General features: G+C 40.9%; 1 protein-coding gene across 3 annotated transcripts in view; it reads left to right on the forward strand.

The window, feature by feature from the left end:
- Positions 1 to 2,282: 2,282 nt before the first annotated feature.
- Positions 2,283 to 25,974, forward strand: part of kcnab2a (potassium voltage-gated channel subfamily A regulatory beta subunit 2a) — a gene marked incomplete at its 5' end in the record, with an annotated part of 49,444 nt that continues 25,752 nt past the window's right edge. Inside the window, one exon of one of the 3 annotated variants that reach the window (XM_084543891.1) lies at positions 2,283 to 2,442. In XM_084543891.1, coding sequence (XP_084400017.1) covers positions 2,366 to 2,442 — 77 coding nt within the window. Of the gene's footprint in view, positions 2,443 to 9,275; positions 9,647 to 21,844; positions 22,083 to 25,974 lie in introns of those variants that run through there. The other 2 variants (XM_084543889.1, XM_084543890.1) reach the window with 2 other exon arrangements.

Genomic DNA, 25,974 nt, shown 5'->3' on the forward strand with positions numbered 1-25,974 from the left:
GCAATCTCTGTGAGATTGGTGCATTGCTCTACAATGTGCTACAGCCAGATCTCCACAAACACAAGTGTGCTGGGATGTGTCTAAGTAGGTTACAATAACTGAAGAGCAGCAATAGCACCAGAGCCTGTTTTTCTTAAATTTTGCATCCAATGTAGTAATTAGACTGGCCTGGTTTCACTCTACTGTAGATTTTGTGATGTGATGAGACTGGTACTTGCTTGAAAAATGAGCCCTGACCAATGTATGACGATGATGATATAGTTTAATATGATGTAATTTAGCAAAACTTCAGAACAAACTGATTTCAATGCCACACAAGTATATTTCTGTTACGCGTGAATGGGTCAAATCATTGGTGTCTGGTAGGATCTCGCCATTGCTGTTCAAATCTTTTTAACTTGTACTTGTTTTTAACTGTAGTTGTGTGTGTGTTTAATAGTTGATTTGTTAATAAACTTCTGTTAAGCAAAAGTTTCCATTTCGGCAGTTCAGTCAATTACAGCATGGTTGTGGGGTTAGCCAGATGCATATGTTTTCATTTGAATTCGTATAAAGCGTTAGCTCACATCCTATTTTGGTCAACCACTGTATGGGTGAATCAACCAGCCAGCTCATTCTGAATGTAACTAAGCCAACAGGTATCTTTAGGATATTAGCATTTGCATTAATTGCCTATGATCGGTTATTTTCAGTTGCAATCAATCTGGATCAGTCTGCTTTTATAGTCCCCCACCCAAACCACAGTGTACTCAGATCCACATCCGTGACAGATGACCCACGTGGACTGGTCTGTGCCGTGTAGTAAATCTACCACAAAGCCTTTTGTCCATCAGGGTCGTGCCACAATCATCATCTAACAGCAGGGATAACCTGTGATCCTTTGTGGCATGATTGAAATGAGTTTACAGGGAACGATGAGCGCGTCCTTGGGAACACAGGACACGTATATCCACTGCCTGGGAAATTGATGGGAGGAGAAAGTCACCTTCACGTTATCATTACAATGTTGGTTACGACACATGACTCACGTGAGTGCAGCCACTGGTGAAATAAGGTGCTCGACTGCCGTTTTATCAGGGGGACATGGACGCCTCTCTCTGCAGCTTTTTTCATTTTATGTTATCCACCACAGTAAATGGGCAGAACTATCAGCTCTCCTCCCTCACAGGCCGTGGTGTTTTACTTGAAATGTTCAGATGAGGTTTTTTTTTTTTTGTGTGTGTTAATGGCCTCTGCGTATACCTAACCACCCAGACCACCCTTCACCCAGCTCTCTTGTTATAGACCTCTTTACAGCAACGGCCTCTTTCTTGGGCAGACACATTGAATTATTCATAGATCCAAGTCGCTCTTAGCAGTAGATCAGCTGTGGTTTTCTATAGTGAATGCACGAATGCACAGTACACAGCAGTCATAGCTGGTGAAGTAAGAAAGATTGAGGTCTTTTATACGTGTTGTTGCCTTTTTACTGCCTTTTTTACGGTAGGAGTCTGTCTTTGTATTTTGACGTAATAATCCTCCTGTGTAAATAGGTTATTATTCCAAATTGGTATCCATAACATAATTTACTCTGTTCAAATTGTGGGAAACTAGAGAGTAGAGGTTAAATTGGCCTGATGGTTTATTTATTCAGCTCATGTCCGCAGAGTGTGAGGACATGACTCCATCTAGTGGTGCAAGTTTGTAGCAGCCTTATGAAAAATTCAGGTTCATGATTTACATAATATTGTTTTGCATTTGGGTCTCCAGATTGCAAGCAAACCAAAATCAAAACGAAGGTTATATAAACTCACAAATGACACATTTATTGGCTCTTTCTGTAATCTGCAATGCTGCTCTATTCCCCTGTGAGGTTAGATAAGGGACTTGTTTTAGAAACGCCTACTCCAACCAGTGCAACTGATCAACTGAACGCCTGATTGGGACGTTACAGACAGGGCCATTGTGAACTCTGTCCAGGAGGGTTAGTGCGCCATTGTTTAATTATCGTTTCATGCTTGGGACGTTGTCGAGGATCATTATCAACTTTGCTTGAGTCAAACAACAATGCCTGGCCACTGTGGCCAGTAATAAGATGGGAACCCAGCCAGTTGACGTGCAAATACAAATTGAAATTTAAAAAAACCCTTGTGGATTCATACTCATGGCACAGAACCATCTGTGTTCTTCTCCTCATCTGATAATATTTAACGTTTGGGGTGGGATTTTCTTTTTCTTGTTCTCACCTTGATAAAAACTTAATTCACTTACTCAGATGTGCTGTCTCCCTTCCAGAGGCCCTGAGCAGTGAGAGACTGTCCCCTGTGGTCCCTCTGAAAGAAGTCCACCCCCGGCAGGCTGGCCACATCCCCTCCCTCCTGCCTCCATGTATCCTGAATCTACCACAGACTCCCCCGCCCGCCTCTCCCTCCGACCGACTGGCTCACCTGGCATGATCTACAGGTGAGATGATGGATGTATAGTATATATGCATGCATGCTGATATAAACACATTCCTGTTGTACGTAATGCTGCGTCTTTTGAACCAAAAAAAAAAACAAAACTGCTCTGTGAGATGTTTACTAAGCTAAAACTTGGAGGTGAACCTAAGTTGGGTTCACTCTGATATGATTACTGTGGTTTCAGTCAGTTTGAGGTCAACTATTAGTAGGCTGGAAATAAAGCAAAAACAGCATAAATGTTCTCAATAAAACCAACACATGTACACTCACTGTGTACCATAAATAGTGAAATGGGGCAAACACACTTATATGCAGACATGTCACGGCATTTTCAATGTACTCTCAACATTGTAGTTGTTTACTTACTGTGGGGGGGACAGCAGTATAAACAGCCATGCACAATTAGTAGAGATTATCCTGCGTCCTGACGCTTCACCAGCATGTGGCGCCAGAGACTCATCCACCTTAATCATTAAAAGGCATCTGTTCCACTCTTTTCCTTAGTCAGCATCATGGCTGTGTTTCACATTACCTTCATAATGGACATATAGGATGCAGTAGCTGTCAGCTGAAATGTTTTGTGATGCATCACTACGATTAAAGGGCAGCTACTGGACTTTTGTCTTCTATACACTTGAGTAATGTAACAATACAAGTGGATGAGAGGACATTTTGTGGCAGTGAGATTTAATAAAGCAAAGTATATCCGCTTTGAGCCTCTTAACAATTTACATTTATTCATGCTTTTTACTTCTTCACTGTATTAATCGGCACTAAAGCCTTGTTATTTTGCATTATCTTGTGTTTAAGTAAGTTAAAGAATACATATTTGTTCCATATTATTCTTCTGCTATAGCACAAACACTATAAGCTCCAAGCTGCAGCTGCCGAGTTTATAATAAGGTATATTTTGCTGCACAACAACAATACACTAGAAGGGATAGGTAATGAATGCTTAAGTTTCTCTCCTAACAAAGAATGATTCAAAACTGTTTGAGGTGAAGGCTGAGTGTGTAACTGCTACTGTGGATGTAGGTTTACTAGTGCAGAGCCTGTACAAACTATGTATTTTTGGATTGGACCAGTTACAGCTTGCAGCCCTCTCCAGAACCACTCATCGAAACAAACCAGCTGATGCGGTACTCTGTTTCCTCAAATAGTGCACTACCTCTTCAAACATTACCTGTTCAGAACAGGCAGCTTTATTCGAGGGAATACAGTAATTAAAAACTGTGAGATGTACGCTGAGAATGAAGACGTACCATTTTAAAAGAAAACAACTTTTGTCAAAAATATCATGACTTTTTTCTATCACAATATTGCATTTACTTTTTCTGGGTCCTGATCAGTTTGAAAGTTGAAATGAACAGTCTGTTTATAGAGAGACTAGCACAGTTTATGTAAAAGACCACAAACAGCTTGCTGTTTTACTTGTCTGCTACATGGGCTAGGATTGAAAAGTAAATAAAGCCTCTCGTAATAAATGTATAAATAGTTAAAATGTTCAGAACTTGTATTTTATCTGTATTCAGAAGATTTGTTAAAGTATAAAAAGTATCGTGAAAGATGATGGCTCTTCTAGTGAAGGTTAAAGAGGGATTGTGTGCTAAAGTCTGACTTGTCAGCATACATTACTCTATCCATCAAACATATTGAACGAACACAGATTTGTAAAAACAGTGTCTGTGTGTGTCACTTCTAATGCAGAATTTTCTGTTTCCTCCTGTGTCACTCTTCCACATTTTGCTCTGTGCTTGCTATTCAACATTCAGCTTTCAGTCTCCTTCTCTATGTCTGTATTAAACTTTTCGCCACTACTAACGTTTTTCCTTTCCTACTCTAATTAATCAAAGGTTTCTTTTTCCTCCTCTTCCTTGTTGCCTTCAGCGCTCGTTATGGGAGCCCCAAACGACAGCTGCAGTTCTACAGGTACCTGTCTGTCTCTGTATCCGACAGTCACAGAACTGGTTCATTTTCTTTTATTTGCGTTGTGTCTATTGTAACGTGTGTGTTCTTTATGTGTGTGCAGTATATGTCTGTATTTCGTGTTTAATTTTTGTTTTATTTAACTATAATAACCTTGCTGTGGAGACTTGCTGTTCTGTCATTTAAAACCATGCATCCATCCACTGCAGCAGAGATGACACTTATCATCTACTATTTAGCTGGCAGTGCACTATCCAGCTTAAACCTGATAGGGGTGAGGATGGATTTAGTTGCAAGGTTGCCTCACAAAACCTTTGAATCAACAATAACTGTCAGAGTTGAAATGTTTTTTTTTTTCCTTTTTTTTCTAGCAGTGATACCTGAGACAACCACTGTTGTACTTGTCAAACTTCAACATGTGATCAAGATGCATTTTTTCGAACTGAACTGCTTCTTAGACAGTTTTTGGCATAACTAAGCAGATAGTCATTTCCTTTATTCATCATTTCTATATTAAACTGCTTCTTATTGAACTCTTGGTAGCTGAATCTGATATGTCTTGGTCTGAAAACCAGAGAGCGCATTTTGATCAGTGCTGGGGCTGAGAACACGCTCTCGTAGAGTATCTGGTTCTCACTCCTCCTGGAGTGAGCTTTTAGATGGTCAGTCTTTCGGCTGCTTTAGAGTAGGATCATATTTTATGGACCAATATCAAGCCTTATTCTGCTGATGCAGTTATAAAAACCCCTGACTGTGTGGATGTGCTTGTAATGAGCTCACTATCGAATTTTTATCTTGGCGCCTTGCACATTTCTGTCCTTTTAAAGCAAACCGTTCCACTAGCTGCACCCCTGGCCTATGTGAAGGGGGATCGATTAAGACCCCCATCTGTGTCTGTCTGTCACACTGACGGCCAAACGGGTTGATGCTGGGAAGGGAAGTTTTATTCTTTTCAGTCAACAGTGTAACAAACCCTAACAGGAGCCATGATTGCTAATGCAACCTTTACTGGTGTACCAATGTATTCTGTTATCTCACTATGATGGAATCCAAGTACTGCTTTGTCATTATTAGCTCATTATACTGTATCTTATTAATTAACTAATTTAGTCATCTGATAAAAACCTGTACATAGTTGTAAACACTACCTGGGTGCTGAGCCAGAACAGAAATAGCCAGATGAAAGACTTTTATCATTTTTTTGTTTAATTACATTTCTTTACTATATCCAACACGAGTTGTATAACTGTCAGAGTAGATGAACCATTTTAAGCTAGTCTTTATGATCTGTGCTAAGAATGCTTTTAGTTGAGTATTTCCGGCGCTGGCTGGCTGTTAAACCATTTTACAATTTTCCAGGGAGTACTTTCCTGATAGTAAAGGTGGCTGACTTCTGACCTATATGTCACTTCTATGATGTATAGATTATGGGAAAACTGAGAAAGTAAAAAGAGTTCTCATGGCAAGCTCTTCTTTTAAGGATTTAAGATTTGTTGCAGATGTCACGGGTATATGTGCAGTTTAGCAGTTTAACCTCTTGAATTCACTGTTTTTTGTTGAAAAATATATTTTAAGTCTTACACTTTAGTGTTACCAGGCATTTCACCTACAGTGACACGCTTTTAAGACAAGTCACAGTTACTTCTCTCTTTTTTTTTTTTTCTAAATGTATTTAAAACTAAAAGTTTACTGAATGGAGTTGGCTAAATCAAAATAAAAAATTACTAGCAGCATCAGTAATGAACTTAAGATCCCACTTAAGGTGGTACGCCATTTTTAATTGGGCACTAATGACCACACACTAGGGGTTGTACCTACTAGTCGACTAGTCACTGCTGTACCGTGATGTTTTAGGGAGGAAGTCGACTAGTCGCCGATCACGTGACGGTAACAACACAGACCTGTCCGAGAAAATGGGTGAGGAGCCTAGTGGGTCATTGCAGCAAACTAGCAACGGTTCATCAAGAGTGTGGAAATACTTCACTTAAGATGAAGCCCATATGTAAGTCAGCCCTGAAACACTGCTGCAATGCGCAATGCACATACGTTAACGCTAGCTGAGGAACGGTCCGGATCCTCTGGACAGCAGTCAATTAACAACTTCACCAAACGTCCTACGGTAACAGAGAGAACGAGGGTGCATATCAATAACCACATATTAGTCGACTTTAAAAAATTGGAAGTCGTTCAACCCCTACCACTCGTTCTTCCAGGTGTTCATGACTTTGGCTGATTGTTTGTTTACTGCCTGAGGCCTTGAGCTGCTAAATGAAAGAAACCGAACACGCGTATGTATTTTTTGGGTTACTTTCTAGTGATTTTATTATTACGTGGCGTTGCAGCAACATATTAACCACAATAGCTCAGATAGGGTCGAAGAGGCTACGAGAGACATGTGCAAACAAGATTCTTACTGCCAAATATGTCCAAATAATCAATGACTCTTGTATAATAGAGTAATAATATTATTTACCTTTGTATAATGGTGCAAATGATGTATGAATAGTGCCTATTAATATTTTAGTGATTGAATCATGAACGTAAGCGTCCATTAAGTAAAGGGAGTGTTTTCATATCTGTGTGGGAGCTGTCATTATTTTATGACACCCTGAGATTTTGACCTTGACCTCAACACTAAGCTAGATGCAGAGAGATGCTGTCAGCATGCTTAACTGGTGTGGTTCTCATAATGCCTTCATGGTTAGAGAGTGCTCGAACATGCTTGGTGGTCTGTCTTCTCTCTCTCTGTCCTATGCATGTACGCATACAGTCTGTATTTGATGCTTTGTGTGCTTGTGTTTCTGTTTCATGTGCACACAACTCTCAGCCACTCATTATTGTCCATCTCTAAGTATTCTTTCCTGTGGAACAACAATCAGAGGCTTTTAGCGCAAAAGCTTTGGTGAATAATTCAGGGCTGATATTATTTGCTGCGGTTAGCAGAAACACGACGGGCCACTAAACGACATAAATGGATTTCTTCTATGAGATCTCACAGGGAGGGGAGGAGGAGAGGTGTTTGGTTGTGGTGATAGAGTATGGTCCAAGTGGTGAGGGGAGGGATGCACTCTCTTATTCACTAATTGGTTTAGACGTTTCCTTGTAAGACACTCCCAGTTTGGGTGGACCTGCTTCATCGCTGTCTGCAGTGTGTGTTTATAAGAGCAGACTGACCTCGCTCATGAGCCGACCTCCAAGAAATCGGGTGAGTTTGAGGAAAGATTTACACTCACGACAACATAGGGAGCGTGTTTGTTTGCGTGTATGTTTTGTGTGTGAGCGGATGACAATGTGCTATGGAGAGGATGTGTGGATGCATGCTGCCAAGCCTGAAGTCTCCTCCTATATTTATATCTTCTGTCTATGTGTGAGGAAACCAGTTCTTTTCGGAAAACTTTGATGAAATTTGCAGTTAACAGGGACTGAGTCATGTCATGCTAGCACCAACGCTTTGACTCATTTTACATTGTGTATCAGAATCTCAAACAGATGGTAATGGTATTATTTACAGTGTTGCATATTAAATACTTAACGGGAGATTGAACATTTATTATGACTTAAATTCTTAGTTTTTCAATGGAGGTTTGGTGTCAGCGCCGTTGTAGCTCCGAGATGCTTTGTACAGATGCAAAGAGAGGGCTGTTCATGTGTTCTATTTGTCAATAGACTTTTAAACGATCAATAGAGTCTGGAGCTTAAGGTACTCTTAAAGGCAGCAGGAGAATATAATTTCCTAGGTGGTTACAAAGCAGGACTCTAAATGGACAAACTGGGTCTAAGTGTCATTAAGGAAGCAGAGCTTAAGATAAATGTAAATTTGCAGTTATATAGTTAATAATTATTAAAATGTTCTTTATGAAAATGTCACCATAACTACTTTTAGGTAGATTGTTTTTAACAGTCTTCATTACGTGACGTATTACTGTTTAATGAAATAATTATATTACATAATGATCATGTTTGTGAGTTTCTATCTGTTGTTGTATGATTTACTAAAATATATTCACTATTTTATGATTTTTATTTTCTTTCCGTCATTATTGGATTATATATACAGATAAATACTCAAACATTGTTTTGAGCGGTTGAGTATTCTGTATCAATTATGTATCAATATAATTTTGCAGTCTTAAAATGATATGTTGCCTTTACGGATAAAGTGGGTTTGTGGTCTGCTGCAGACTACTGGCAATAAGTTGCTCATAGTGATAGTGGACTTGACAGCATGCTGCCCTCTGTTGATTGAATTCAGAACAATGTTTTTGTTGTTTGTTTTTTGTTTTTTGCCTGAATCATGGAAGAGTCAAATAACATTTGAGTGGGAAAGGTGTGTATTCTAGTAGAACGAAAAGGGTCAGTCAACCGTGGCAAGTGCATATTAAACAGTTGTTTGAAGGGTTTTCTGGACCTTGTTGTGATCATTTATTTTTTCTGATCCAGATCGGCTTCTTGTGCCTATTCCATCAGACTAGATTGTGGGCTACTCTCATCAAGTTTGACTCTTGGCTCTTCTTATTAGACTAGTCAGAATGAGGAGTGAAAACTGGAACTTGTCCCCTCCTGTTGCTTGGTGCATGTTTGAATGCCTCCCCGCTGTGGACAGCATGTGCCCTCTACCGTCCTGCTCTTTACTCACCAGCAAGTCACCTGAATGCTCCCTATCGGTGTAACCCTGCCATTGTGTACCTGTCAGGGGAGGGTGGTGCTGGGCTATGTTGTGCGACTCTGATTACAGGATGCATGGCCATGCACTGCCCCAAGTAGGAGAGCTGTTTTTTTATGGGAGCAGGTGCTATTTAAGGAGGTGGCTGTACCCTGCTGGCTCCTCGTTCCGTCCGTGTCACTACTTTGTTATACTCTGCACGGGTCGCTTTAGCATCACGAGGAGGAGGAGGAGGAGGGGGGGGCATGTTTGCGGGAGGGTACGCTGGTGGCCCCCGGGGGGCTCCTGGCAGGCGCACGTCCAGTTACTGTCCTCCTGAAAACCTGCAGATCCCCAAACCGCCAGCTCCAGGCAGCGGTGTTCGGAAGAGCAGCAGCAGTGGCAGCGGCAAGATGTTGTCCATGTCATACAGCGAGAGCATCCGGAGCGGGATCAACCGCTACCACTCGGACCAGGGGCTGAATCAGCCACCGGCCAGGCCCACTGACCCGGCTGAGCTGCAGAGACTCCGGGAACAAAGGATAGCTGCTCAGATAAAGAACATGGAAGACTTCTTGAAGATGAATGGCCTGGCCCTGGAGGAGTGTGTGTCCTATCAGACAGGCATGAAGTACAGGTAAGAGAGAGGCAGAGCTAGACAGGGATGGAGATATTTCCCTGACTGAGACAGGTGTGGGTGCTGAGAAGCGGCAGGTGAGCTCAGCTTTGTTGTTGGAGGGATCAGAGACTTGATGGTCTTCTGAACAGGTGCTTGATCAATTGTTTTTGGTTCGCCCCAAACATAACATTTTTAACTTGACTTAATTTATATTAATATTACACCATGAATAATATATGCAGTTAGTAAGTCTTTAGCTGCCTGTTCTTGGTCAATATCACCACCGTCTTCCTCTGTCCTCTGGTCAGATTGCACTTATGCAAAGGTACAGCACCAGGGCTCAGGTTTTATTTTAATCATCTAGGTCGATGGCATATTTGCCCAACTACATGGGAAGGACAGACTGCTCCGTAAGGAGTTACCTGGCCCCTTAAAATCGCACTCAGACTTTTCCTTTTCCCCTTCTTTTAGCCATGCTTCCCTATCAGTTTTCTGCCTCACAAAGGCATTAATACTACTTCACATGTATTGAAAGTAGGGTGGATCTGCCGATACATATATACTATACTATATAAGTAGTGATAGTAGGCTAGAAATATTTTTAATTTTTGATAATACTATAATTATTTTCTGAACCTATTTCAGTGTTTTGCCATGTATGGTGAAGTTAAAACCCACTGCATGATATGTGTCATTAAATATATTAAATATTTTCACATTATTATCAATGCCAACTATTAATTGCTGGTAAGATAGTGCTGAGAAAAACTTTCTTACTTTTTGAAACATCCTTTAGAGGCCCTAAAAACAGTAGAGCTTCAACTTTTCTCTGCTGCAATATGAATATCCCCTTTACAATTCAGTCCTTTGAATCAACATTAGTCTAAAAAAACACATTATTAATGAACGTTCTCATAAAACAATATTGAGCAAAAAAGTCGATGTCTTTAATGTCCTTTTTTTAGTCCGGAACCCAAATGTGTTTAGCTCCAAAACAGTGTCAAAAATATATTTGTGTTGTGTCGGTAGACCAAGCTTTAGTTCAAAAGCAGGAGGTCAAGAATCTTTATGTTGGAGTTTTTTTTGTTTTGTTTTTTTAACAGGATGTAAAACGAGATAAAATTTGAAACATTTGCTCGTTTTGTCCGTGCCATCAACACAATGACAAGAAACCAAACAAGCTATTTTATGGACAGTTGGACTGATGGGGCAGCAGGCCTGGCATCTGTTGTGTTGTCTAGTATGGCCCGTTAAGCTGGTGTGGTTATTGTTGTGGACAGGGTTAGCTTTCATCACACACAGGCTTGGCTGCTGTTGTTTTTGACTCTGTCCAGTGACTAGAACGCAGGTATGGCTGGCTGCTGTTGTTATGTCTGGGGTGACCACGTTTTACATTCATCTCCAGGCAGTGTTGTATGTCACCATCACTGGCATGTTACCTTGCTTGTAGTTACAGTACCTCCCTGTTGTGTAAAGCTCAGTCAGTGGCCCATGTCGGAGTTGGTTGCAGCTACTGTATGTAGAAAGCTGTTCAGAGTCTCCTACAGTAACTATCAATACTGATCATAGGTCAGAACAGCAGTGGGATTTAAGTGGTTTCTTTTGCGGTGTTGTGTTTAATCATTGGTATTGGTTACTGCAGTAGTATAAGCTCCAGGATGTCCTGCAAGGATCGCCTGTTTCTTGTACTGTGATCGCCTGCAATTCTGTAATTGGGCTGTAATTGGGTCGGCAAGTACATGTAACCTCTGACTCAAACTCATCATTATTTCAGGCGTGTGGTCAGGATGGCAGGCCAGCTTTGCTACTTAGTCACATTTAACCATTCTTAGTAGGTACATCACCTTTTCCACCAAATACAAGTTAAAAAGTTGTCTCATTTTTAGCTCTCTGGCTCGCCCACTGTTGTTTTTTGTTTTAGTAATTATCCACACAGATATCCTTCGTGGTGCTAATTTCTATTAAGGAAGGAATTGCTTTTCATCACCGGAAAAGCATGAGACTAATTTCATATAATTGACATCACATTGGTCAGCAGACATGGAGAAGTTTTTTGCTAATGCTTAAATAAAACGTCTCTGCTTTTGATTATGAATAATTTATTATTGTAGTAAATACAGTAGTTTTCAAATTAATGAAAGGAGTTACTGTATTTCCATTATATTGCCCTTGAAACTAAATACCACCACTCAGCAGGCCCATTTGGAAACCGGAAAACTTTCCCTAGTGTTGATGTCCTCTGACTGAAAGAGCCAGGCAGTGGGTAAAGGAGCCAGCTAGAGCTCAGTGAGGCGAGACAGGAAGCCTTGTGTCTCCTGAAGTATATGGAGGATGACTGAGTGAGTATAGATTTCTGGAGTGATTTAACACTAATGGACATGGTAACGACCTGCGCTTGGGCGTTCATACATGGAAAACTATGTTGGGTGACCATGACTGTTCTTTCTTGTACAATAAATCTTTTCTGCTCATTGTGAAAAGTTTTAATGTGTAGCAGCCACAATGTGAAAAGAAAATGAAAGGAAATCTATCTGTAATTAAATACAAGTAAAATCTAAGAATTAAATGGGACCCAGGAATTAAATCTTAGGTCCCACTGATTTTTAAACAGATACTATGTGCGGATTTAGTTTTGTAAATTCTGCATTATTCATCTTTTGGCCACTAGAGGGCAGAAAAACATAAAACCTGACACATTCACAGTCTGCACCACTTTACTGTCTTATCAAGTTCTTATAGCCCAGAGGCCAGTCTTTAGACCCATTTTATTTCATCTTAGCACAAACAAGGAAGATTAACAGCATTTTTTTGGGGTCCGAACTGTGTTCATGATTGTATGTCTTAGCTTTGTTTATATCTTTATCCTGCCAAAAATGTCTTAAGTTTCTAGATGCTCAAGTCTCTGTTTTTGTTGGCACTCAGTAGGTTTAGGTTTAAGAACTTTTTTTTTTTTTTTTTTTTTTTTTACTTTTTGAAACATCTCTTAGGGGTTCAAAAAGCTCCAAAGCAGAATAATGTTTTCTTGATTTTAACGATGGTCTCGCAGTTCAAAACCAAAATATATTCAGTTACAGTGATATAAACAGATAACGGCTACAACTCCTTGTAATTACATAACTAATAACGAATTTTTCCAAATAGCATTTATTTTTCTACTTGTCAACCATTAAATAGCTTTGAAAACAAAAGAAATCTAAACCAATAAAGTCTTTTTTGTTGCTTTTTCCACCATAGAACAAACAGCATATAAAGCATAAAAGATTTGAACATTTGTTAAACAAGCAGAAGAATGCACTGAAGCTCTCTAATGTCTCTGCATACACTTGTGTGGTACGTTTACTCCACACAGTTCACAGATAATAAATTTAAATCTGTCTTTAAAATCCAATTCATTTTGTGGGTATTAAAACATCACAAACAAACATTTTGCTGCTTCCTGAAACACTTTTCTTTCTTCTATTATTCGAATAGAACATATGGTGATTGGACTTGTATTCATATAGCACCTTTCTACCTGTTGCTACTCATCACACATTACAGTCACAATGACACATCAACCCCTTTCCCATATACGTACACACGTTCAAACACCTGGGCTACTCTCTGGCACAAACTTGGTTTTTGGTGTCTTGCTCAAGCCATGTGGTCCATGCACTAACCTCTAATCCTCTGGTTTTGGACAGCCTGCTCTATCCACTGAGCCAAAGCTAACCCTACCATCTGAGGATTTCTTCTCAGGTTGAGATATCATAGATCCTTTTTTTCCACTGTTTTATGACATTTTTTAGACTAACACATCATGGGAGGGTTTGTCAATAACGCCTAACCTCCACTAGGTGGCGCAGATGTTACACTTAAGGAGCTAAACTGAAACGGCTGCACATGTTCATGTTCAAATGTTCTCCCACTGCACTTAATGCCATAATGCAGTCAGTGAACACTCCTACACCGTTAAGTAATCTGTCCAGCTAATGTGTATCGCTGTCTTTTGATCATAGCCTCATACTGAAACTTTAACAAGAGATGACTAAAGCCCTTTAAAATAGGAGGGTTACATCAGCGTGTAGTGTGGAGGAATTCTTTCTTTTTAGCTTTTTTCTATTTGTTCCTCTCTCACACACTTTTATCATCCTCTGTCCTCTGATACACACTCACTAACCCCTTGCTGTTTGATAAAGAAATCTGCACTGGGCCTCTCCAAAATATTATTTTTGCTCCGTCCCGGCGGAACTGCAGCACATGTGTCAGTCCAGGCGACTGTGACGTTTTTCTTCAGGCGATCCCCTACTCGGGGGGGGGGGGGGCTAAATTTAGTAACAGACTCGTATCCACAGCTGCAGCTGGATACAACTGAATGGGCTTCAGATTAACCCGTTCATCCACTATTTCACCTCAAACCCACTGCCTGGCAGCTATTTTGAGAGATGCAGAAGTGGCCGTGCTTCTTTCGGTTTGTCATAAGGTGATGTTTAGGCAATTGGAGTGGTATAGATTTCGTTTCCAGTGTTGACCTCTCCAGTTCCTCTTTGAGCTATCTCTGGCTAGCCTAGTGTGACAGCTTGTCAAAATGTTCTAGTCAGAAATGAAGCGTGGGCGCAAGAGATGGGGATGCCAGTGATTACACAATTCCATTTTGTTTTGGTGGTCGTTGCTTTATTTATGTCACATATGGCACCGCAGTGATTTTTAAGTGTTTGAATTTATCATGATGTGTAGGCCTTTGTGTTTGCTTGTAACAGATTGATCATAGTTTTAAATCTGATGTCTGATTCACCCACAGAGTCTTGTTAAACGTGCAGTTAATGACAGTATTACATTAGTTAAAATCTTAGAGATTAAAATAGGACACTACCCAGGTTCATCTGAACAACATCCTCTAATTACAGGTGAGTAACTGGTTGTCATGTGAGTTTCAGGCGGGCACCACCCACAGTCTCAAATAAAAACCTAAATTCCTCAACAGTCATTCCTCAACAGTCCTCCTGGATGAGTGGGGAAATGTCTTCAAGAAGACAAGTCCAATTGCCTTTATTTTTAGCTTTCTTTTACAACTGATGACCTTGATAATCTTCTCAGACATCTAGAGGAATAGATTGGTCAAGTTGTAGAGGGCAACTCCCTTCATTTATGTGATCTCTGTTGATATAACTAATTTATTAAACTCGTTTGTGGGATGATAATTTAAATGGTTATCATGAACGATAATAAAATAGATTTCCTTTCAGCTTTGCAGTCACTGATTTCTCATATACGGTATAAGAACATTTAGTATGTCCTGTTTATTTATTTTTATTTTGAAATGTTAGGTGATCATTCTTCACGCCTGTGTTGCCATTGTCCTTCCTCACATGCTTCCATACCTCTGTGCCATAACCTTGTCCTCTCTCTTTATGACATAACGTGCGTATATGTTCGGGTGAGTCAGCTGGAGGCAGCTGAGGATTATTTGTATGAATACCCAACATTGACAGGAGGTAGGCGGTTGGAGGCCATGTCCGGTGTCCCCAGCCTTTTAGATGCTCTAGACCTCTGTTGTAGTCTTGTTTCTTAACAGCATTCAGCATATATTTCCTCATCTGTCGTGTTCCATAGCTGAATAAAATGTGAAGTTGTGTTTGTTTAAAAGTTTTCCTAGGGCCATGACTATTGCATTATCTCCTTTCTCTGCTTCATAACTGCAAAACTGATAAATTTGTGAGAGACGTTCTCTGATTTGTGTTCTCATGTCTCTGATTCTGTTTTGATAATAAATTACAGTAGGTCCTTAGGCATCTGAAAATAAGAAGGCTATTCGTCTCAACACTCACCAAGTGTTCTTTTCATTTCAGTGTGTTTGTGCGTTTACTTAGCTAAAGTGTTTCAAATTCACATTCCAACGCTTCTTTGCTGTATTTTTCTGACTTATTGCCCTTTCTGTTCAGTTTCTACTGATGATATATAACATTTTTGTGCATTGCTATCTGTTATGCCTCATAGTTCCTCTAAGATTTATTATGAAACCATCTGGTCATAAGGTTTGTGTAGACTGCAGATTGAAAAAAAGGTTTGGCCTCTCAGAATGCCAAGGTCAGGGATTTATTAACGGCACCGCGCTGCCTTGTTTCTATATGTTCTACAGGTAGAGGCCGTTTGGGGTCGCTGCTAAGAATAAAATGGAAACCATCTGTTTCATAAGCTTGGTTTAACCCTGTTAATTCAGCAAGTCTGTGATAGGATCATCATAAGCTTAGTTCAAATGGCATCTGCAAAGCGATGGCAGCTCTCTCTCTTCAGATTAGTGAGTTTGCTCCCTCAGACTGTGTAAATCAGCCTGTTTGGTGTCAGCACACCTAGTTACTCAAGTCATGAAGCTAAAATCCCCACATAACCATGAGATCACTGTATGCTGTACTGTAAAAGCCAATGTATTTACTTACTCACACAGTCTAATTGATCCACAATCTACTGCACTAGAAACACATTTGTTAGGTAGTATATAATTATAGTACAGTACTTGCTATTGTATCCCAGTACACATGTATGAGAAACATTGTAAATAGATTGTTATACTCGCCACATTCCCATATTTAAAATAAAATAATTTTATCGTAGAGTGGCTTTAGCCAAAACCTCTCATTCTGAGTTGACATTACATAAGAGCAGGGGTTTCCTGTCCTGTTTTTTGACTGTCTCAGTTCGCCTGCTCTGTTAGATGCGTCAGTGGGGACAGCTGAAATGACATCTCCTCCTGAGCCCTGCTCTGCGGGGAATCTGCCGTGTTCACCGGAGAATTAAGAATTGTAGCACTCACTGCAAGCAGATGTGACCTATGTTTCTTTTCTCTCTTCTGTTGGAATTCCCTTTTATTCCTTTATATTTAAATTAAGTCAACTGACAGTGCATCTTAGTCACAGATGAGATCATTAAGATCGGTAATCTAAACAGAATATTGACACTTAAATAACCTTTAAATGACAAATATGTTTATTCCTGATTAGTGATTTACACAGTCGGCCATGTTTAGACAGCTTCGGGATGCATTAAGCAGCTTGAAAAGCGTTACCACATCTGTCTTATCAACACTGTCAGTCTGTCTGACCTCACATCTCTTTCCATTAAATCTCAAGACCTTCCACCCACTCACAAACACACATGCATGCACGCACCCACCTCCCCCCCTTCTCAGGGATGCTGTCCTTTTCACTCAGCAATTCAAATCCTCATGAATGCTGTTCAATTAATCTCTCAGTAAGTGTTACTTAAACCGCCATTGGACAGCTGGACGATGGTTATATATGATACAGCTGTGGTCATTGCACTAATAATCATTGCCTGCCACAAATGACATTGTTCTGGCTTGGAGACTCTGGTTGAGATATGTACACTGAAGGAGGCCGAGCTAGACTACGATGAAGCCCTTAAATTTGTCATTTACCCAGGTCTAAAGACACTTGTGTTAAAATGTTGCATCCCTGTTTAACTACAGATTTCACAGACTCTACCAAAGTCCTTACAGAGGGGGGCAGAAAGACATTTCTTGCTAAACTAGCTTGGACAGATCAGGCTGAGAACCCTGCAGCAACTTTGGATGCCAGTTCATGTGCCCAACCGAGCTCGATGGCTGTACCCAGTTTGCCCCTGAGAACAAATTAGTGACTGTATGAGACACTCGCTCCGGTGACGACTGTGAATTTTGGGAGTCCTTGTCCCCTTTCAGCAGCTCAGGGAATACTTTGTATTTTGTCTCTGCTCACTGTGTAGAATTGATTCAGAGATCCGATGGCTATTTTTAGAGCTCACACTGCAGTTGTGGCGAAGGATCACTGCTCTGCTCATGTCCGTACCGATCAGTTCTTCTGCAGTCAGAGTAGTTTCTGATGCTCTGTTGAATTAAAGTTGCCTTCTTCTCTTCCGTTGTGCCGCTTAGCTGCAGTATGTGGGCTGTAGTTTGGAAGAGGTCAGTTGTCTGAGCAGAAATCCCTGAACCAGCAGGACAGACCCCAGAGGCTTCATTATGGCAAAACATCATCAATGGTCTAAGCCTCTTTCTGACCAGGGCTGAACAAAACCAATAATTATGAGTGTGAAACGTGCCACCTCCTATTCTTTTATTAACGATGAAGGATGTTGGTATGTCAATAAATGGGATGTATTTCCACAACTTAATTTAATTGCAGTTTGCTTGTACTTGCAGCTGTTGGACTGCATAATGAATTCAAATCTGAAGGTAGGTTTTGGTGAATTTCACTGAGCTGTAGTCGTGATCAGGGAAACACACATGTTCTGATTTTCTCTCCTCTTCCTCCCCCACACATTGAATGAGGCACTGGGCCCTATCAGTCCTCTGCTTTCACTCACAGTGGTGGCGTGTCTGAAGGATTTTAAAAAGCTCAGTAGATTTTGAGGATAACGACAAATCAGGCACTTAATCAAAGTTTGGAGGTGAAGGCCCGAAGACGAGGGAGGACATTGTGATTATATGTGGAGTGGGAAGAGATTAGTTCAGCCACGGAGTCCAGCGCTAACAATTGAAACTAATAGGATTTGGGTTTCAGGTATTGTTCAGTTGTTTCCTCCTGCATCAATACAAAAATTGCTTTTTATTGCAGAAGGACAGTTGTGCTTTGGCTTTCTGAGTGAAACTACTACGTGCACCCGAAACACAATGTCACTAATTAGCTATTTAGCCCTGAGGCATTATGTGAAGATCAGAGTTTCTTATTTTTAGTTCAGCATCTGTTACGACTGATTTATCTCGTGACAAACATTGAATAGAAGTTCATTCGCTGCATGCTCCAGCACACTGTGATGAATGAACGCAAAGCAGCTCATTTTTCAGGCCAGTGTTCCCTCAATAATGGTGTTGAGATAAGAAATTGTGATGAAAGTAGGCATAAAGGGCTGGGTGAGATCATAAAATGCCTGTGAGTTTACTAATGGGCCAAAAGGCCGTACGTCCTCTGCAGTACAATTTCATGTGTCATGCAAAAATGGTTTATAGGTTATGAGTAGGACACATATATGAACGCCCTTCAGCAATGCCTTGATAGCGCTGAAGGGGTGTCACGTGTTGATAATGTTGAACAAGGTCTGCAGCAAAAGAAAATGAAGGTTTCACTAATCATCGTTTCATTCACAGCAGTAGGTGTAGATCCTAAAATGTCTGTCAAGTGTGCGTGCATGTCATCTTGCACCGATTAGGTGTCAGTCATCTTTAATGAACGTCTCTTCTGTTCATTGGTGCTTTTTTTGTTTTCCAGATACAGTCAAAGGGAATCAAACGCATGCCGTCAATCTGATTGCTGGCAGATGTGAATTATTAAATCATAGTGAGCATGACAGGCATGATTTATTGGATTTGACATATTTTTTGCTCACTCCATTGACATATTTTTGTAGCTGGTAACGGCTCATGTTGTACTTATTAATTGCAAGGCGTTGGAGTGCACGGCGTTGTTTTATTTTTATTTTAGCTATTTTACAGGACTAGTAAGGTGAACGTGTTGCACTGTGGTTTGCTATTGATGGTGGAAGGTAGTCAGCTGGACAAAATGCCAGAAAGAGCAATATGTAAAAGATGGTTGCTCTATTGATTTATTTAGTTGATGGATCACTAGGCTGTCGGATGATGCATACTTGTATTGATTACTGTACCTTGCATTGCACACCATTCAATAAATGTGTAGATTTTTAGACGCAGATCAATCAAGAGTCAACAAAGGACTTATGTGCAGTGGTAATGACAAGAAATCAGTCGTCACATGGTTTCAGTAATGTCAAAAAGCAGTGACGGGGAAGCAACAGCCTTGATAATATCCTGTAGGACATACATTGTCTATTATTTTTTGTTTTAGCGTTAGATGTGTGTTTAAGTTAGATGTTGATGGCGTGTTTTTATGGCTAGCTGTCAGTCTAGTCATGTGGGCTCAGCATAGATCACAAGTCTGGCACTGTATCTGTATGGCCTGAGCTCCTGTCCCACTTCTCACTACCATCCCAATGTCATGACTTCTGATGGGGCCCTGGAGCAAAGCAGCATGAATTGTGGTGTCACATTTCCAAGTGTCTGGAGGTGAATGCGTGGACCATACCGCGTGCTGAACAACATCAAGTCAGACTTCTGCTTTCATGGTCAACTGCTCTGTCAAAATGAGCCGGCAGAGATGGTAAGGAAAATGAGTCCAAAAATCTACTCCGGTCACCCTGACCTAAAGGTAAAGACCTAACCCTGCATAGATTTCAAGAGCCCATCAATCTTTCCTGTATGTGGTCTCTGCTGCTGCTGCTGCTGAAACCGATATCTAAACATACATTCAACATGATTGGCATTTTGACACTAGCACCCTCATTCTGTCTTTGTTACAGGACGGATCTTTCAGAAGGACCTTTTGAGCTTGGCTTGTCGGCTCTCAGTGTGAAACTGAAATCAGATTTCAGTTCAATTAAACCACCTTTCCCCTCAAGCTTCTATTTAAGTCCAGGAGACCAAAAGGTCATAGCTCTAAGAATAGGGCTGTCAGTTAGCAACAGCCTGTTAGCTGGATTCCTTTGATGGAGGTTGTTTCTTCGACTGCTTTACTATACATGTCTGTTCCTGATGGCATCTCTTTTAATTATCTCCTTGGCACACTAGCTGGTCCACTCAGATAAGCTTGAGTGTTATATTACTTGGAGCGCGTGTCTCATCTGCTGTCACATCAATCTGTAACCACTGTAGCATTAAATCCAGCTACTGTGGCATTCAACCTTCAGCCATTATCATATTTTTGCTGTTCGTTCAGTAAATCCTAAGAGTAGCTATTATAATTAATCAAATACAATTGCAATAAACGTAATTAATTAATAACAGATTATAAAACTAATTATACCAATTTAGCAGGTGTGTTTTATTTACAAACTTAATTATTTTATTCTCCACCAAACAATATGAAGAGAGAATATGTAAGACTGGAGATGAGAAATGAAGCTGGGGTCAGCGTTATGTCTGTGACAAGTCTGTCTTGGACATATATTGTCACAGATAAAGTTGCATAATGAATATTTCATGGGCAGTTGAACAGACCCACGTGAGTGCCCCCTTTTAAGGGGCTATAGGCGGTTGCAAAGTCCTGACCACTGAACATTCAGTCTGTCCCTTTTCTCCTGACAGAAAAAAACGAAATTAAACCACACCTCAGGGCAACAGACGGACAAAGATTAGCACAAAATATGTACTACCATTTCTTAGGGGAGCCGCTGTAAACAACAGATTTCAATGCTTTGCTCTCTCACGCTGCTGTTGCTCTCTGAATATTCCTCTTCATAGCTTCTCTTCATATCCCTCCCACCACCCCCCCTCCCCCCTCTCTCTCTCTCTCTCTCTCTCCCTCTCTCTCTCTTTCTCTCTCTCTCTCCTCCCATCTCTCGCCTGTGTGTTCTGTGCAGCTTTATGCTGAGCACAAGGCATACAGATGTAAGTTTAATCCAGGCAACAGTCAGAGCTGGGAAGTGAATAGGAGGTTGCCCTTTTACTAACATGCAGTAGTAGTCAGGAGAATATGCAGGAGCCAGCGCAACTGTCAAGACGGACCTAGAAGGGAAGATGAAATCCACCTGGAACTGTGTGTCGTGTTTTATTCTCTCCATCTCTTTGTGTGGATTTATGCATTGACACTCTTTTAAAGCTTGGCAGCAAGAGGTGTTATCTGTAGCACTGAGCTTAAAAGGAAATTGTAAGACTCTGCCTGTCAGCTTCTGATGAGCCTCTGATTAAAAGATACAGCAAGAGGAGGACACCCAAACGAATCCACGAAAAAACTTAGAGGGAAATTTATACAATCTTTTTTTTTGTTGTGTTTTTGGTTCCTTTTTGTTGGGCTTGCGTTTAAGTGAAGTCTGCGGTGATTGCACATTTATTTCTCATACCAGCTGAGGCAGAACTACTGTAATGATGCTTGGATTTGGATTTCCTTTGACAGGATTTTGTTTTCACCCGATCAGCAATCTGCACCCGTTCTAATCTTCTGTCCCACCCTTTTACGCTTTTTTTTTTTTTTTTGTACCTGAACATTGTGAGCTCGTCGGTCACTTTATAGACTGGGCAGTGATTTCTAGAAGAGGCGCAGTGTGCGAGATTTCGATTTGGAGTAAGAGCATCCCTCAGTTTGAACTGCTTCACGTTTTTTACGAGGAGTTGCCACCCCTGGGAGTTTACCTCACCTGATCTATCCAGAGGAGAGTTTAATCAGAGAATCTACAGTCGGGACAGTCAGCCAGAAGGCAAGATGCAGGTGTCTTTAGTGTGCACGGACCATCGAGGCGGGGTGAGCCGCACCACGGAGGACCGGCTAAATCGACAAAATGCCAACAGCCCCAACACAGGCACCCGCAGCAAGTTCAGAGCAGTGGCGATGGTTGCTCGCAGTCTTGGACAACTCTCTGTTCAGAGTGTGCCTTCCTCCAGCGAGCAAAGTGTGAGGACTGGCATGAAGTATAGGTAGGGCATGTCTGAACTACTAAGTGGCAGCTTTAAACTTAACTTCCCTCACCTAGTTAAATCAGATTTTGATGGAAGAGTATGCACACATACAAACATACATGACAGAGAACTGATGTATTCCTACCTGCCAAAACTGCCAAACTCCACTTGTCTGAGATTAATGCCATTTAACATTAGTTCCCTATCATGAAAGTAACCAGTTATTTAAACTTCCCCAGGCATTTCTTTACAAATGAGGAAATGGTCAACTTGGAATTGTATCTGTTATTTATAAAAATAGTTGTAGCACTGACTGGTAGGTGTGTAATTTGAGTTTAATTAATGGCCATTGATCTTTAATCTGTTCTGCACAGAAGTGACATAAACAAACCCTACAGATAAAGAACAGTAAGCTGCAATTGTTCAGAATTAAAAGGAAGAATTAATTAGTATGCTGGGTTCCAATGTATTATTACCATTACAGGTACTTTTCAACGTGTACTTGATCGTATCACTGAAGCAAAAGCCACATAAAATCAGATGATATATTTAATAATAAGTAGCAGTCAACGTGCAAGTTAAAACGATTACACTTTGCACAATAATAGCTTTTGTCTACACTTTTGTATGCTGACACAAACCCGACCGTTCAGTCAGCTGATTGCCACTCATTTGTAAAATTTACAATTCCCTAGCTTTCACTCTGACATGATGGATAAAAGGTTTTGTATTTTATTTAAGGGAAATTATCAAGCCCGTTTGTGTGCAGGAACCTCTAGGGACAAGAAGATTAATGACTGCGCTTTATCTTCCACTCCCCATATTTCGAATGTTTACTCGTAGAAACGTATTTGTACCAAAATGCAAATGCCGTCTATTCGTGTGGTGAATCATTTAAATTAGCCCAGCTTTTTTTTTTACACAAGGGCTGGAAAAAAAGGAGCCGGAGACTGATTATAAAATAGGATAGCTTTAAATGGATATTGAAGCACTGAGGGTAGAACAGTGAATGGCAGATTGAGTAGTAGTGGTACAGGAATAAAGAATGTTTATGCCGTATCAGTGAGAAAATGAGCTCATGGTGAGGTACAGTATGTTATGATCTGCAGCAAGCTGGTCATCAATATTTGCTTTGCGTCACAGACTTCATTCAGCATTGTCAAGCGTTGTAAAAATAGTTATTATAAATGCAACGATAACCGACTCGTGTATATTTGCCCAGCTCTTACTCAACGGCTCACAAAAGACAATCATGGTTTCTAATGAAATAGTGATGTAAAAGAAAAAATAAGTCAACAAGCAATAAAAATATTTAAGTAATTTCTCATTCCCCCTCTAAGTAGCAAACTAATGTAGTCTGTAAACTGAAATTTAAAATTTTTAAAGAAGACTACATTTCATTTTTTTATTTTATTTTTTGGTCTCATGAAATAGGGTTGATGCTAGAAGACACATTACCCACTCTCAGCACTGTTGTCTGAAGGCACATGACGATCCATTGCGTCTGATTAGCTAGCAGCAGCCTCGTCGGTTTGGAACACTGTCATTATTGAGGCTAATGATATTGAATGAGTACAAATTATTTTCAGCCCGGGAGGTCGGGGGACTAACGGCTGTTTGTGCTCTTTGTAGTGAAGCCCAAAGTAAATAACGGGTTCTGTGTTTCTGAACCAGGCTCGTATCGGATGTAAACGGATGGTAATGCAGACTTAAATGCAGCATGAGGCTCGGAGATTTGTGTGGCATAGAGTTTGTGATTTTTCTCTTTTTTTTTGAAGAGATGCGAATGAAAGGGAAGGAAGGCGAGAGTGAAATTGAGGAAGGGAGAAGTCACTAAGGTTAATGCTGGTGTGGGCACAATGCCTAAGAGGAAGTACAGTAGGCTGGAGTGATCTGTGCTCATGTCACTGTGTATCTTTCAAACGTGCCTCTCAGAGGCGAAGCCCTTTAACGTTGCCATGAATTTCTCTTTTCATCCTTCAGCGTTTTTTAATAACGAGAGTTTGAACTTTCCATTTCGACAGCTGAAGCGGTTGGTGGTTTTATAACTGTGCCCCAAAAGAATACAGTTAAAGCTGTCTTATCCATCCACCAAAAGTTCCCCCGATTATCCACTCTGCAGAATAGCAGTGTGAAATTCAGATCAGCCTCATTGTCATACAGTCCTCCTCTCTTTCCTTGAATGCCAGCCTTGAATCCAGACACTTAGTCTACGTCTATGGGCAAGGATGCAGATTAAGTGGGGAATGACCTCTCTCTCACTAGGAGAAGGAAACCATCAAAATAATCGTCTTGTCGAGGTATGGAAGGATTGCTGCAGCTTTATTGGGCTGTAATGTGACTCTGCTTCTGCTTGATATGACTGGTTAAAATCATCAAGCTTGACTGTGAGAGCCCGCACCTCTTCGGAGGAATGATTAAATGCGTATAGTCAGGAGGAGTGAATTAATGATGCACACAAAATGGCTTATGATTATGTAAAGTAGCCCTTCTGAGGGAATAGAGGAATCTCTGTGCGAATGGGCCGGCAGTGCAGGTGAGGAGGCAATCCCATAAGACTCCTGCCATTCACAGTTCAGTACCTTCTCTCAGTCAGTCAAAGCCAGCTGACAGAGACAGTTTTCATTGCTAAGGTGTTACAAATAAACTGCTGCAAAGTAATGCTGAGTTAAATAAGTGTCACTTTTCAGCTGGACTGCCATTTTTTTGCGCTTTGTGCAGACTAAGAATTCACCTGAAAACTGCTGTGGTTAACAATTGTGATTTATACATTTTCAAAGCGCTGTTCTTTGCCACAGTCCGTATCAGCTACAACTCCTCTGCTGTATTGCACTCCGTGTCGTTTACTGCAGAGGCCATGTAAATTGGAGCTGACTCACCTCCTCCCCTGGTGTAAATCTACAAGTAACTCGCCTTAGCCCAGGCTGTCAGTGGGATTCCTCACATCTTTGGAGGTCCACTTTTGTTTGCGAAGTTGACAGTGAATCAGAGCCAATAGCTACTGGCAGTGTTGTGTAAGCGGATGGCATTTAAAACCCACCACTGCGTTGTTTCAAACTGTAATGCATCATTATCAATGATACGACGCAAGGAAATAGCCTGTCCCCCCCGCAGTTGTCTTTGTTTAGTGTACCTTGAAGTAACAGATGGCAGAAAAAGAGAAGCGTGAGGAGAACTTTTACACATTAATTATCACTTTGCAGCCATAACATTATTAGTTGTGACTACAGAAAGGGAAATAAATTGATGTGTTTGAGCATGGGAGCATTGTTGTCCTTTTGGGTAATTTTTTAAGAACCATAAAACTGAGGTCTCTGAGTATTTTGGTACACATATGCAATAATCTGCATCATTTGGACTCGGGTGACAAAAGTTGTGGGTGTGAGATTTGGGGCGTCACTAGAGTGTGGGTGTACGCTGGGACTTTTTCCTGCATTCTGAAGGCCTCTCTTCATCAAGGAGCCAGCTTTCCACGGCAAGCACTCCCCTTCTTGAAAATATGAATCATGAACAGTCCGTGGTAGTTGGAACAATACGTGCACGATGCTGCGGTACACTTTGACCACGCTGACATAAACACTTAGACTCATCCTCGGCACAGATTTCAGGCCACAGTAACCACTTAGGTACCGTCTTAAATGTGTGCAGAACATTTCCCATCTGTTTGCTCTGGGCTTGTGGGGAGGAACTGCCAAACAGTGCGATGGTTCATTTATTGATGTACGTTCATGTTTCACTGTATGCGCTGAGGTTTTGTCTGTGTTTGCGCAAAAGAAAACAAGTAAGATCAAGGGGTGGGGGTCGTTGTGGAGTGTTCTGCTTATGTGTCTATGAGCATGCGAGAGACACACTTGTGTTATGTTGAAGGAGAAAAGGAAGACAGCTGTTCTTTCTTTGCTTCACTGATAGA

This window comes from Chelon labrosus (genome assembly GCF_963514085.1).
Source record: "Chelon labrosus genome assembly, chromosome: 4".
NCBI lineage: Eukaryota > Metazoa > Chordata > Actinopteri > Mugiliformes > Mugilidae > Chelon > Chelon labrosus.